This window comes from Protomyctophum parallelum (genome assembly GCF_964188405.1).
Source record: "Protomyctophum parallelum genome assembly, chromosome: 16".
NCBI lineage: Eukaryota > Metazoa > Chordata > Actinopteri > Myctophiformes > Myctophidae > Protomyctophum > Protomyctophum parallelum.
In genome coordinates, this window is record NC_139711.1 from 13,609,344 (window position 1) to 13,624,488 (window position 15,145).

Genomic DNA, 15,145 nt, shown 5'->3' on the forward strand with positions numbered 1-15,145 from the left:
TGTGTGTGTGTGTACACACACACACACACACACACACACACACACACAGCCAGGGTCTTTCTATACTCCAGTGTTGGAAGAAATACCGGTACTCACATTTGTTGGTTAGGTAAAAGTATCAATACTGCAATGCAAACTACTCCGATACAAGCAGAAACACCTTACCAATACCAACTGTACCAATGGATTCTCCCAGTGTTTGGTAATGCGTTCTAATCATAGACTGTAAAAAATATGGACAAAGCGTTCTCCGGGTCTAACATGAACGTAAAATGAAGCCTGAAATCGCTTCATTGTAAATCGCCATCTTTCTAGATCCGTTTGGTACCAGCTGGCCATTGGCTGGCTCCGTTTTGGACCAGCTGGCCATTGGCTGCCCAGACAACGAGGCGGGACTTCCCCCCTTCTTCTCCGTTGGTTTTTATTTTGACTCGAGTGGGAGGGGAATCCCGATCATAGACTGTAACGGTAGCCACGCCCCTCAGAACATACGCGATGTTTTTTTTTCTTTATGGTCATTTTTTTAATTAATGGGACCATAATTTTCCAAAAAGAATATTATGACATTAGAAATGAGACTTTAAACTAGTGACTGGAAGAAGAAAGTATTCATGACCATGTTTATTAAGGTAATACAGTCTAGGTGAAGTTGGGCCAAAATACATGGGCCTCTATGGAGCTATGGGGCTTTTTGGGTCCAGTCCAGCGCCACAACAGGCCATTATTATGAACTACCGATTTCAAATGAGGCTTCACGAAATATCTGGCTGACTGCCCCCCTGGTTCTAATCCGAAGTAACTTCGTTAGGTTACTGGATTACTGCCATTAAAAATAATCCCATTACGTTCCAAGATTTCCCACTGAGAAGTAAGTCGTTAGAAATACCTTTGGATTACTTTTACGTTACCCGTATTAATGAACCCTACGGTTCAAAACAAGAATGATCCTCACTCGACATTCAACAACACTCTCCTGCGCGTGATCTGAGCACGGTCAGCGCAGACTCAGAAGTATATTTGAAAGCTGCCTCTAGGGAAATAAAACACAGACTCATACAGTGGGCCAGTGGTTCCCAAACTACTACCAGACCACCATAAGAGAAGCTGTTTACGGCTCTAGCAGTGATTGTCAACCATTCAAGGGCACCCGGTTTGACCATTAGTCTATGGACCCCCATTTAATTTCTATCTCTGGGACCCCAATCTATATTGTGGAATCAATGTTAATTTAACTTTGAGAGTGTACAAATGGAACCGTTAGGGTCCAGCATTTGGTTCAATAACTCTCTGAGTTATAGACCCATAAGGCTCCATTTGGTTACAAACTATCATTTAGCTGGGTACCTCCTGGAACTCCCTCAAGGATACCTAGGGGTCCCCTGACCCCACTTTGGGAACCCATGCAGTAGGCTGTCGCTGGTCTCGTGTTCGCCGTTTCGCTTGAATGAATGAACTACATGTATAGCCGGGGCTTCATTATTTTTTATCTTGCCAACAGAATGAACAGGGACACATCACATTAGTAACGGTTGACCTTTTTTGGAAACGTAACTAATTAACTATAACTACTAAATTCCTCGGTAGGTTATTCCCTTACCACAAAAAGTATTCTCGTTATATAACGGCGGTATTTTTAACGCCGTTACCCGAACACTGGTTTTTCCCATCACAGTAACGTCATTGAACCAAACAATAAATACATACTGAAATCACTACTTTTACGGTCGAGCATCAGTCGCTTTGTCGACAAATTGTATGTTCACATGGACAGTACACAGTGCAGTGCATACTTACTGTAGCCTATATACAGTACAGTATATAAGAGAGTGTGTGTGTATGTGCGTGTGTGCACGCGCATACAACAGGATCCCTTACGACTCACAGCAACGTCTGCAGGTTGAGCCTGCAGGCGTAAAGGGCTAGCCTCTCGCTCTAGGGGGGGAAACAACTGTCTCTGGGTCTTAAGGAGAGTGACAGCATCTCTACAACCACGTCCTCTCGTCTAGATCCACTGCAGCTCCGGGGAGGCTTTGTCTAATGGCCCTGCAGGCTTCTATAGCCTTGTGTTCTCTTTCATTTTTGCTTAGCCTATATCTATCCCTATCTCTCTTTCCTTACACCCCCCCCCCTCCCTCTCTCTCTCTCTCCCTCTCCCTCTCCCTCTCCCTCTCTCCACTATCTCCCTTTCATGTCGACTCCCTTTGTGGAGGTGTAGCACATCTTTGCGGTGCAACGTCAAATCTTCCGTCCGCTGTGCACTGCTACCTATACCAACATCACATTTAATGCAACCAACAACATTACGGACAGCGAACAGCAAGGTGTCACCTTCACACAAAGGTCATTGCTGGCATTGCATTTACTGCAGAGATGTCAAGCGCCCCGCGCGAGCACACAACACACTCGCGAGCCGTGATTGCAAACGCGCTCGCTGCACCCGTCTCTCATGGGCGGCTCCCGGAATGCTGCGGTTTTTAGATTTATTTTTCAGAAGGCGCGCATCTGTTTCTTTCAGAAATGTCAAGTGTTGTAAGGGGAGGGGGGAGGGGGGGCGGGAGGTTGAGATGTGACATGGTTGAAATAGATCCGCTGTAAGATGTTCTTTTCCTGCCCGGCCCCATCACTCCTGCTGATATGTGCTGGCGGCAATGAAGGTCCGCAAGGCTTAAAATAGCAACAGCCGAGCGGCAACAGCTACTTTTTTTAAGGCCTTTGCCTCGCACTGTCTTCCCTGGGTCTGAAATAGGATTTTTTTTTTGTTATCCTGTGTGAGTGTTGTTCCTTCAGATCAGCCGTTTCTTTCTTTAAGCAACCGGTAGTATAGTTGTTGTCGGCCTAAATCACGCACGGCGCTAGTTCAGTGGGGGTTTTCGCCGCAGGGTTTTATCACGTAGGATAGGATCACTTGTGATTTGTGTCCTGTGTGAAATTCCGCGCGTGATCGTAGAGTCAGGTGTTCTTGTGGTTTTCTTGTTCGTTTATTGGGGGGGGGGGGTTACGCATGGATGTCCAAAGGTAAATCAGTTGTCATTGTCTGGAAATGGAGCCATGAGTCCAAGAGCACACCCTGAAGCCAAACGACAGTATGGGTACATTTCATGTCCTATTACAGACCCCCCTCCCCCTCCAAAATACCCCCACCCAACTCAGACCACGCTGACCGCCACTGACATGGGCGTCTTTAGCCAAGTGGTGACAGGGTGAATGTCGGATGGCACTTATGTCCAATTGGCTCTCTGCTACCAGAGTGACAGTCAGTGGCGGTCCCGGAGCTGACATCAGATTTATGACTGACTGCTTTCAGCCGAGGCAGAGCGACCATGACAGCGGACAGAACGACATGAGGACAAAAATGTGGAGAGAGAGAGAGAGAGAGAGAGAGAGAGAGAGAGAGAGAGAGAGAGAGAGAGAGAGAGAGAGAGAGAGAGAGATGAGAGAGAGAGAGGAGAGAGGTAAAAGGGGATAGAGAGCTGTCAGCTAGCCAAGACCACCTGCTGCAGCTCCTTGATGAGTTACACCTCCCACCGACACTGCAATCACTCCATGGCCTCTGTGATGGGACCAGGACATTAAGGACCTATAGCTGCCCCTCCCAGTCGTGTTGATTATGTATAGGCAGCAGCAGGACACCATTCTCCAACCCCGTCCACTTGGAGACAACCTAGACACCTATGTTGTTGTCACCTCTGCCAGACGACCGGAAGGCCTGGAAGTATAGAATAAAGCAATATGCCACAGGAGGTGTGAGGTCAACCTTTTATAATGGGTAATGAGAGGCGTGGGCGTCGAGTGCCTCGTTTCCATTGCATAAGTAACCTATAGTGGTGATTATGGGTTGATAACATTGGAAGCGGGTGACCCCCCACCTATTGGTATATGGCACTGCTTTATGGAGTTCTGATGGCTGCATCTGCTCGACTTACGCATTACACACTACAGTATATTGTAGGCAACAAAGCCTGGCAGAGATATGCGCTCCTCAGAGCACGCCTGATCTATTTGCCGTGGTTGCTTCTCTTTGTGTGTTCTCTACTTCTATTCTTCGCCGTCGCTCTGCTTTAGTTCACAGCGAGGCTGACAGCGTACAAGTTGTACTAGGGCGGTCGTGGTTCGCTGTACTGTGTAAGGTGGTGCATGATCTCGTGTCAGGGTGAATTATGTGGGAACGGGATGCATTATGTATAACCGTACATGCATTATGGATGTTTGAACCATCATGCCATTTCCCTCTTAAGTTTTATTTGTGTGCGTGCACATGTTCATTTGTGTTTATTTTTTTGTTTGTGGACGGGGAAACTAATTTTCAAATTCCTTTGCTTCCATTTTTTTAGGGGGGGGGGGGGGGGGTGGGGGGGGTGTAAATCATATCATACCATGCATGTCGGGAGTTCTATTGCAGATGTGATTCTTTGCCATAACCAATGTATGTCTCTGTTTCTCTTTCCAGCACTGGGCTCTCTGTGTGTGCACTCCGTTTCGGAGCAGTTTCTTATGCGTTTATTTATTAAATTCTTTACATAATGATGTTTGCCTTGGAGAGAGAGAGAGAGATAAACGAATCGATGCTCGGCTTCTCAAGGTAGATTCTTAGTCACCCGTTTCACTGGAGTCGCTCAGCCACGACAACCTGAAGCTTCGATCTGATTGGTTCGCGACGACGCTCGCATCGTGACCTCCGAGGCGCGCTGCGCTGCAGGGTGGCCAATAGAAGACCACCCTTTCCCAAACAGTGGGTCGGGACCCGTTTGTGGGTCGCAGACACAGTTTTATGGGTCCCTTTATTTTTGGTTTCCTACATTTTGTTTTTAATTACTGTATTATTTCTAAACAACAATCAGAAAATTTCATGAAATAACAAAAATCCTTCAAATTCATTTTTTTCAGAAATGAAATAAAAATCTAAGAACTTTCATGAATTAGAACAAATATTTAAGAAGTAGTAAAAATAGCTGATCTACAAGCTCACAACATGGCGCGAAGCGACACGCTGTGAGCTTGTAGATCTGCTATTTCCACTAGTTTGGTTCCCGGGAGAATGTCTAATGTCGGTTTTGGGTCACGGGCTAAAACGTTTGGAAACAACGTGGCTTCGACGACACGGATGACAAAATAATGATGCAGTGAAGAGATGCTCAGTCGCACAGCAGGGTTACTTTAAGTGTGAAAATTGAGTCCATTTTATTTTTGTTTAATTCTCAGAGTTAAATGATTGAACACCAAGGGTTTGGCTGAGTCTGTGCTTAAAGACTAAAGATTTGGCAGCATTGAGCATCACATGCAGAATCAGAGTCGGCTGAATCAATGAATAGATTAACAACAGGTGTGTAGATTCGGTGTTTTGTATATCGCTCTCCCTAAGGGACGTATATAACCGTTGCCATGGAGACAACATTATGTGAAGCTAAACAAAAGAGGTAGCTGATAACATTAACATGACTAATCGCTTCTTTTTTATTCATATTCTTCTCCTTCGTCGTCGTTGCCATTCTCTCTCTTTGTGTCCGTGGACCATTTGTTTGAGTGTTTTGTGTCGGCTCACGATGAAGGGTCACTCTCTCTCTCTCTCTCTTCCTCTCATGTTCTCTCACCACATTCACCACCCGCCCCCCCTCTCTCCTCCTCCTCCTCCTCCTCCTCCTCCTCCTCCTCCTCCTCCTCCTCCTCTGGTGTGAGATAAGTGTGTGTGCCGAGTGAAGTGCCCGGGTTATAAATCACGTGTCGGCGTTGTATCGCCAACCCTCTCAGATACCAGCGCGAGATAAAGAAAACCATAAATAAGGCGCATCATATGCAAGTTATTGCTCCGCTTCTAACGGTAACCGAGCCATGAATAACCAGGGGAATCACGAATAAAGGGCCGTAAATCAAAGCGCTTCGCGGCGCTACGCTGAACGCTATAGGCGCTAGTATACGTAGAGGAAGCCTTGGCTCTTACAAAATGCATTTAAGTCTTGGTCTCTGTGGAGCATGCTAATGCGGTGTGGGGTTGGGGGGGGGTTCTAACCATGAGCAGAGCAGGCAGATGGATGCAGATTGTGGCTGCTACGCGGGACGCTAGTCCACGATTAGCCGGTTTCTTGAGGATTCAAGAATTTTGGCTCTCTGTCGCTATAGCAACCACAGAATACAATACGGCAGTTTTGAATCCGAGCCTGGCCCGTGCTTCTCTCACCTCTCTCTCTCTCTCTCTCTCTCTCTCTCTCTCTCTCTCTCTGCCCCTCATTCTCACCACTTTCAAGGCTTAGGGAGAAGGGGAAAAAAACGTGTTTGGGAAGAGGAACATGGACAGACAGGGGAGAGTCTGTGAGTGAAAGAGATACAACATGAAGGAGGGGAGAGCCACCATGAGCGAGAGAGAGAGAGAGAGAGAGAGAGAGAGAGAGAGAGAGAGAGAGGAGGGGGGAGGCTTAAGAGTGAAAATAAGAGAGTTTCTTGTCTTGTCTCCCACAGCTCAACCGCTAGCCTGTCAGTAATTCAGTGTGTTCCTCCTCACAGGGGATTTTAACACACAGGCGCGCACACACACACACGCACACACACACACACACACACACCTATCACCACCCTGTGCACCCCCACCGCCTCTGGACACACTTTATCTGGCTATAGAGTGTCACACCAGCTGGGTATCAAACCTTGGTCCAGGGGGATAAAATAAATACCCCCTTTTTTCTTTTTTACAAAAGCTAATGCGCAAAATTTCACTGCCTTCAGCAGTGCCAAGCAAGCGGCTATAGTGCAAACAAATGGCTGCCCAAAGACAGGCCTGTGTAAAGAAAGGACGGGGGAGAAAGCATGGAAGCATTGTGTAATTAGCTGGTGCGTTTTCCCCCTATCACTGTCAGAGCGGATTAGCCTGCTGCCTCTCGTTCCCAGATATGTCAGAGTACCTCTCTCTTTATCCTGCCTAATGGCTTCCTGCGGGTCTGTATTGGTGAAATGGGACCGCCTATCTAGGAGGAACAAAAAAAAACACAAACGGCAAATTGAATCCTAATAGTTTAGCTCGCGCGAGGTAAATAACGGCGACGATTTCAGCGCGGCGATGCCCAATTACCATAATACATTTCAGCTTGTTGCGTCGCTCACCGTGATGAGTGGACATTCATTTGTTGCCTATCGAGCAGATGCGATGTGTAAAGTACATTATTCTCCCTCTCCGCGTGTCCGTGTGTGCGCGCGGCTAGCGGGCTGTATCCCCGCAAGCTGGTATCTGGGGAGGTGATCGTCTGTCTGTCTGTCTGTCTGTCTGTCTGTCTGTCTGTCTGTGCATCTTTCTTTCTGTCTGTCTGTCTGTCTGTCTGTCTGTCTGTGGTGCGTCTGAAGTGTGCAGTGGTGGAAAGTACTGTATACTTAAGTACAATTTTGAGTTTTTCCGATTTCCAATACATTGCAGATCCAAATATTGTACATTTACTTATTTACTTACTTACTTATTTGAAAATGTTAGTTACTAGTAGTTAGTAGTTACTTTGTAGATTTAATTATTACTGAGACATGCAGCATTACCCACTTAGGCCGAATATAGATTTCGGCCATTTGAAAACAGCCGACCTAGACGCTTTTGCGACACATTGTGAGCTTGTAGATCGGCTATTTTCAAAAGAAATTGAAATGTTGAAGCGGGACATTCTGCACAACAACCACTTTGCAATTTTTTTTTTACTATTTTGATTATTATTTTTCAATAGTTCATCTAGCCAATACATCAACACTTTGTTAGCTTGTAGATTGGTCTATTTTAACAATAAAAAAATGTAAAAAGAAGGTAAAAAAAAGGCAAAGAAGTTTAGGGATAAGGGGTTTAGCATGGACGAAAATAGGGCCTTTAGTACTTTAAACACATCTCCATAGCAGCACTTTTGCACTTTTTAACGAATCCCGGAACATTCCCTCAGTATAGTAACAGTGTTTATTTCTACGGTGCTGCCGCAGTTTTGGTATACTTTCACTTAAGTAAAAGACTCGTACTGTTTCCACCACCGTCTGTCTGCGGTATACGTGCCACCATACGTCTGCTGCTGTGTGTGTATGTGCGTGTGCGTGTGTGTGCTGACGGGCCAATGTGGATGTGTTAACAACATGGATGGCCACTCTTCTCTCAGACATCCGCGACAGCGGCGCCAAGCCGGTGATGGTGTACATCCACGGAGGATCCTACATGGAGGGCACCGGCAACATGATTGACGGCAGCGTGCTCGCCAGCTACGGCAACGTCATCGTCATCACCATCAACTACCGCGTCGGAGTCCTTGGTAAGTGCAGTCTATAGCAGTCTATAGTCTCTCTCTCTCTCTCTCTCTCTCCCCACACTAGAGCATGTTTGAGCGGTGCCGAACTGCTCCGATGAACGGCTATGTGTGTCCCTATGTACAGTATATGTATGTCTCCATGTCTCTATGTACAGTAGCTATACAGTATGTCTGTTTGAGTGCGGACAGCTGAAATACGGCTGGAAGACTAAAGTGGCAGTGTTGAGCAGCGTGGCCGTGCGTCTCCATGTATGTCCCAATGTATGTATGTCTGTTTAGCTATAGCACTTACACACATGCGCGCGCACGCACACACACAGCACCGCTCAGTTCAAATGTCGGTGTGAATTTCTCAGGCTTTTAGACGTCTAAAATACGTCTAAATGTTCCTTTCCCCTCCATCAGGCGCCCCGGCCTGCCAGGGGGAGGCAGTATAGAGACCAAGATTACTACATGTTTTTTTTGTGAGGGAACCTACCCTATAGGGACACAGGGAGAACATGCAAACTCCACAAAGACAGAAAGGCCCTTTCAGTGCTCCATCTCTCTCTCTCTCTCTCTCTCTCTCTCCCCCCCCCCCCCCCCCCCCCCCACCCCCCCTTGTCATTTCCTTTTGTCAAGGACATTTTTCTGGGGCGTTTTTGTAGGGCAGCTCACTGTGACAGACAGGCCCTATCGATTGCTGTGTTCTTCAAACAGAAGTACAGAAGGCATACAGTTGTACAGCGAATACACTCCAGGGGTGACTTGCACACTAGTGTCTCTATATATTCTGGGGGTGAGCTTTGGGGGTGAGCTTTGACATAATAGTGGGTTGACAAACTTGCCATGCATTTGAACACTCTGGATGTTGTTGTGTACCAGGGTTGAGGGTTCTCAGGTGAAGAGGATTCGGTCGCTGATGTGGAAGTGAATAAACACTGGTGTACTGTCTGGAACCAGACCAACATCTTATGGTTGGTTGTTCAGATAGTTTCAGAAGTGGGAAACTGCTAAGTTTCCAAATTCAGTACGGACATTCGCCTCAACAGTCATTCCATCATCAAAAGCCTAGGTCCCTATTCTGGACACGTCACAATAGGCAAACATCCTGCCAAAAATAGCAGGCAGTTCGTTCGTTCGTGTAGGGCTACACAGGCAATTTGGACATCAGCCAAGAAGTGGCATCATCGTCCAGTTCAATTAGGCGACTGACTCCATGTGGTGACTTGAAGATTGGGCATTCATTGATGATGTGTTCAACAGTCTGTGGTTTTCCGCATTCGCAGAGATCAGTGGCAGACCCTCCAATCATGTGCAGGTAGAGTTCGGTCTTAGCTACTCCAGAACCTCTGTTGAGGTTGACCCAGGCATTCCGTGGCAAGTCGCACCCAGGAGGGTTGGTTGAAGGAGAGTTGATGAACTTCCTCAACGTAGATTTGGACCATTGGTTGTTCCAGCAGTCAAGGATCCATCCAGGGTGTGGAGGGCTCGTGGTATAGAGTCTCCTATAGCCTCGGTGGAGAAGTGTTTGCGTTTTAGTCTCTGGTTGGCATATTCAGAAGGCGGGGGGGGGGGGGGGGGGGGGGAATCAGGCGTGTTGGCTCATCTGCACTCTTGCAGGCCAGTTTCAAGGTCAAGACGTTTTGACGGAGCTCTGGAGGTGGGATGCCACTCATGCCAGACAGCATGGGGAGAAGCTCGACAGGGGTTGATGGCAAGGCACCACTGATTAGCCTCATGGCGGTGTTGAGAACAACATCAATAGAGGCTGTATGTGGCTGCTGTGCAGGCAGCGACAGTAACAGAATGAGTAACCTGTTCATTTTGGGGGGGATCAACAACAGCCTGTTGTTGATGATGAATGATACTATGAAACCAAAGTGTTTAGCCTACATTGTTTAAGTCAAAGACGCATATATGCGGTTTTTATGAACTTTGGCTAAAAGCATGTTGTCATTATCATTCCACCCAGCACTTCTAGTCAGCGAGACATGACTGTCATGGCAGCTGGCTACAACCGAAACAACTTCCTCTTCCTCTTCAAAATAAAAGCTACTTAACAATACTTTTATTTCTTAAGTGAACTTAATCACAATAGACTCCGCGGGCAGTCGGGGCTTTATTTATTTTTAATCTTGCCAACAAAATGAACAGGGACACATTATAGTAACGGGATAACTTTTTTGGAAATGTAACTAAGTAACGAACTACTAAATTGCAAAACTAACTAGTTAGGTTGCCGTTACACCCAACACTGCTGTTATGTCTCCTAACATTACCAACATCAAGACAGCATGGAATTGTGGCCAAAATCTTATCCAATGACAAAAACATATTCTAAGTCTTGGGTCTGAGAGGCTAAATGTCATCAAATGGTGGTCCGTGGCTATAGGCGAATTCATAATAAAATAATAAAAATAATCATTTTGGATGTGAAAATGGTTGAAAACCACTGGTTTAATGCAAACGTCCACTTCTACTCATCGCTGTTGTGAAAGCAAGCCGAGCAAACGACCAAATAAAAACCGTTTCTTTCAGGACATCCATTTTGTCCTGACCTCCTCCTCCATGCCCACGTTGAGCGCTCTGGGGTACAACTTGAGAAGCGGGACGTTTCCAAGACACACAAACTTCCCGGTCTGTTCCCACTTGGCCACACTGCACCACCACCAGCCCCTGTGGCTGCATGCGCAGGACATTACCAAGTGTTGTTGTCAAGGAAACATCGTTACCGTCTTGACCTCATTAGCTAAAGACCTTGAGCAAATAATACACGGCGCTGTTTTCCCCAGTGTTACAGTATACTTGGCGGTGTGTGTGTGTGTGTGTGTGTGTGTACAGTACAGCAGCATCACCGGCAGTAAATGCCAGATGTGTAGTGTTTGTCGTGACTGACTGGGGTTTGGAATAAATGGAGGAATTATTGTAATGAGGGTTGACAAAACACCACCACAAAGTGAGATACTAGAGACAGGCTGATGGAGAGGGGGAGCGTGCGTGCATGCGCGTGTGTGTGCGCACACACGTGTGCGTGTGTGTGTGTGTGTGTGTGTGTGTGTGTGTGAGTGAGAGAGAGATGTGATGTGAAATAGAGGAGAGGGGATGCCGAGTATCTGTTGGTTGAGGATTGGCTCACAGTTGACTCTGTGTGCGTGTGCGTGTGCATGTGTGTGTGTGTGTGTGTGTGTGTGTGTGCGTGTGTCTGTGCGTGTGCGCGTGTATGTCAGAGAGAGAGAGAGAGACAGAGATCGCTCCATAGTAACAGCTGCGGCAAAACAGTTTGTTAGCACACTAGCCAATTTGTACCTTTTGCGGTTGATACAGTTGAATCGTCCCTCACACATATTTACATTTAGAGTGATTGCATATAGCCTACAAACAGCATGAGCGTGAAATGATATATGGAGTTTGGTATTTGGAGTAGGATATTGCCTCACAAAAGCACACTTTTTTCACATTTCATGGAGTAAATGGTTGGCAACTATGTTTGCTCTACATTGGTGACTGCTTTTCGGGGCAGTTTTGTTTCTCAACATGGAGTCTTAATATAGCTTCAAAATCTGCGTGGTATCACAATGCGACACATCGAGAGCCCGCTCTTTAAAAAGAAAAAAATCTTGAAAAGATCTTTTGAAAGAAATCGAGTTATTTTGAAACATTTTAACAACACAACTCTTTCATGGAGGTCCCCGCTACACAAAATATTTTCTGATGTTTGTTCTGTGGGCAAAATAAGTATATGAATTGACACTGGAAAAGTTTGAGAGCTCAACAGCTCAGGATACACCGACGAGACCCAGAGGAGCGGCGCATCCATTGTATCCTCCCGGGGATGTATTGAGATGACTGAATGTCTCGGGTGCGACTCGCTTCATCCCCCCAAGATGTGCACTTGATGGAGACGGGAACGCTATGGCCTATTGATTTTGTCATCAGGACTGTTCTCTCTCTCTCTCTCTCTCTCTCTCTCTCCCCGATTGTGCTGTGTCTCCCTCCTGTCATATTGTTTTTGGGGGTGTATTATTCACTGTGTTGCAGTGGTTGGGGGGAGGGAGGGAGGGAGGGGGCTGATGAGCATCCCTCTTGGCGGCGCCTCGGGGGTTAATGAGGGGTGTGTGCACATTGCACGGATTCACCGTCATATATCTTTCATAGCACTCCACTTGTGAGTCAGATGTTTTCACGTCTCGCTGCGGCGCTTCTCGCTAAATGTCATTCCGTATGCACGCACGCCAACGCCGTGTCCGCGCGTACAGTATGTGCCACACTGGAAGAATACACACTATACACAATGGCGAAACACACACATTCGTAAACACGCACGCACACATTCGCAAGCACGCACGCATGCACGCACGCATGCAGGCACGCGCGCACGCACTTTCACAAAGCAGCTCCCCCTGTGAGCTCTCTAAAAGCTATTCAGAGCGACGAGCAGACAGGATGTGATGCATGTAGTTCGGCGATAATGTCCATCGCCGCTGCTGCGCCATGATCTGATAATCTCCCCGCGGTAAAGGCTTTCAGACGTTATTATAGAGGCACTCATATAAAGCAAATAAAAACCACAAGACCAGAGAGAAATTAAAACCATGATGGGCCAATTAACGCTAAGCCGTTTTTTTATGTCGTCGAAATGGGAATTGCCGTTGCTTTTGAACGTGCAACAGTATGGCTGCCATATCTTCATGTTTCATCGGAGTGCCTTGAATGAACATGGCGTCAGCCTTAATCGTGTCTTATCAGGATTAAGTTGAGTAGCAACATAAACCATATAATAAAATATATTACACACAACACATGGCACTACAATCCCGATATCCACGTGCATCGGTATATAGCCTCGATACCCAGGCTTTCATTTCGTCTGCGCGAAAGATGAAAGCCTGGAAAAAGCCGTGGGCTGAACCAGTCTAAAAGTGGGAGTCAACCCTTCCGCGTAGGCGTCGCTCTAAATGATGTGACGTAGCGCTGCACTAGGGGGGAGAGGAGGGGCCGGGGGTGACGGACAGATCGATGAGATCCAATCAGGGTGCGCGCTTTTCTGAGACGCGACCCTCCCATCTAGGCCAGAAATGTCTCTGCTTAGGTCAGGCTAATCGGTATATAGCGCTGACACAGTGCAGTAGTAGCGCACAGCGAAATCCCACAGGTCCATTGTTACACCGAAAAGTTAAACTGACACTCTGGAGAGTACTCAAGCACCTGAAAGGCCCGAGGCTCGGCCTGGCCCTAACAATTACCATATACTTTTAGGCCAGAAAACCTGAAAAGGTGTAATTATGCGCTTATGTCCTCAATGTCACACATCCAACTGAGCAGATTGGACCTTCCGTTCCAGAGATGATGGCCAAATCATCTTGAAAACACTTTTGCTGATTATCGAATTGAGTTTTGGCCATTGTCGCACGTTTTTCTTTAATAACACAGGCCAGGAACGTCGGACCGCGACCTGGCCCGATCCGTTATATTACTGTAGCTACTTTTTGAGCAGTGCCTAACCGCTCCAATGAACAGCTATGTGTGTCTGTCCGCATGTCTATTTGAGTATGGACAGCTGCTGTACCGCTGGGTGACCTAAAGTGGCACTGCTGCACTGCTCAGTTCACACGTTGGTGTGATTTTTTAATAGGTGGTTAAACACCTTATAGACGGTTAAACTGCTCCTCATTTCGCTGCATAGGACCCCATGGGACCCCCTCAAGGACACCTAGGGGTCCCTGGACCCCACTTTGAGAACCCCTCGTGTAGGGTTCTGCGCTTGCTTATTGTACTTGGGTTATTGTACAGTATGGTTTTTTATTTGTATTCACTCTAAACTGAATCTATATATCTATTGTTTAGCCCCTCTGAGTGAGAAACTAACAATCAACAAAAAGACAATCCTAGACTTACAGATCTCACCCCCAAGGACCACAAACTCCCTCATTCCAATACTGGCACAACAAGCAGAAGAAAAAGAAAACTATAACAAACTGCAAAAAAAAAGAGTCGCTTATAGATTCAAACGTGCAATGAAACAGATTCAAATGGAAATGGCAGAAATAAATAAATAAATACATAAATATTAATGAAAAAATGAGCGCTCTTTTAATTAGGCTGCTTAAAGGGATGAGGGAATAATGGAGGCTGAGAGAATTAGACAAGATAATGAGTTTAAAGTGAAAACAGACAAGGCAACTCAAGCTATGCTTTCTCATGCTAATAGCTCTGCCGACGTCCCTGGGCAATCTGAATATGGTATTAATAATGGAGCAAACACCTTTGACTTACACGCGCACACGCATGCACGCGCACGTGGGCGCGCGCACACACACACACACACACACAGTGACACACACACACGTAAATATTTAACTGTTTGCATGATGACAATGGTTGCAATCTATTAAACAATGCAGGCGTTGCAAAGAAATTGTAACAAGGCTTTTAGCTTTTAGCCATTTAAACATTTGAAGCCTTAAGTTAAAACACTTCTGTGATGAATGTTTCAGTTAATACCTTTAAAAATATATACTGATATTTAAACATTTTAGACCAAGAAGTACTGCTACAAAATGTCTGTTTAGCATTCATTGTAAAGACAAAAGATATATATGCTTTTGGAGAGGAGAGGATAAAGCAGGAGAGAGAAGAGGAGAGGAGATGAACTGTAGAAAGGTTGGCACAAGAGAGAAGGGGGGGGGGGGGGGGGGGTTGGATAAATTCTATTTTAAGACCTCCTCCCCGTTCCAATTAAGGCAGAGTCCACTCTGTTTCTAGCCGTGTTCTATCATCTTCGTGCAACTCATTGCCCCCCCCCCCCCGCCCCCCGCAACCGTAATTATTGCTTCAATGTCTGGACCACAAATCTCTCCGGGGCCGCACCGAGAAAACTTTCATATCTCAACCTTTCACTATTTAGATGAATG

General features: G+C 46.4%; 1 protein-coding gene across 1 annotated transcript in view; it reads left to right on the forward strand.

Annotated features, from left to right (window-relative positions):
• nlgn3a (neuroligin 3a) overlaps positions 1–15,145 on the forward strand; it is a 191,413-nt gene that overhangs the window by 25,259 nt on the left and 151,009 nt on the right. Inside the window, exon 2 of the mRNA XM_083785889.1 lies at positions 8,106–8,255. Coding sequence (XP_083642015.1) covers positions 8,106–8,255 — 150 coding nt within the window. The remainder of the gene's footprint in view (positions 1–8,105; positions 8,256–15,145) is intronic.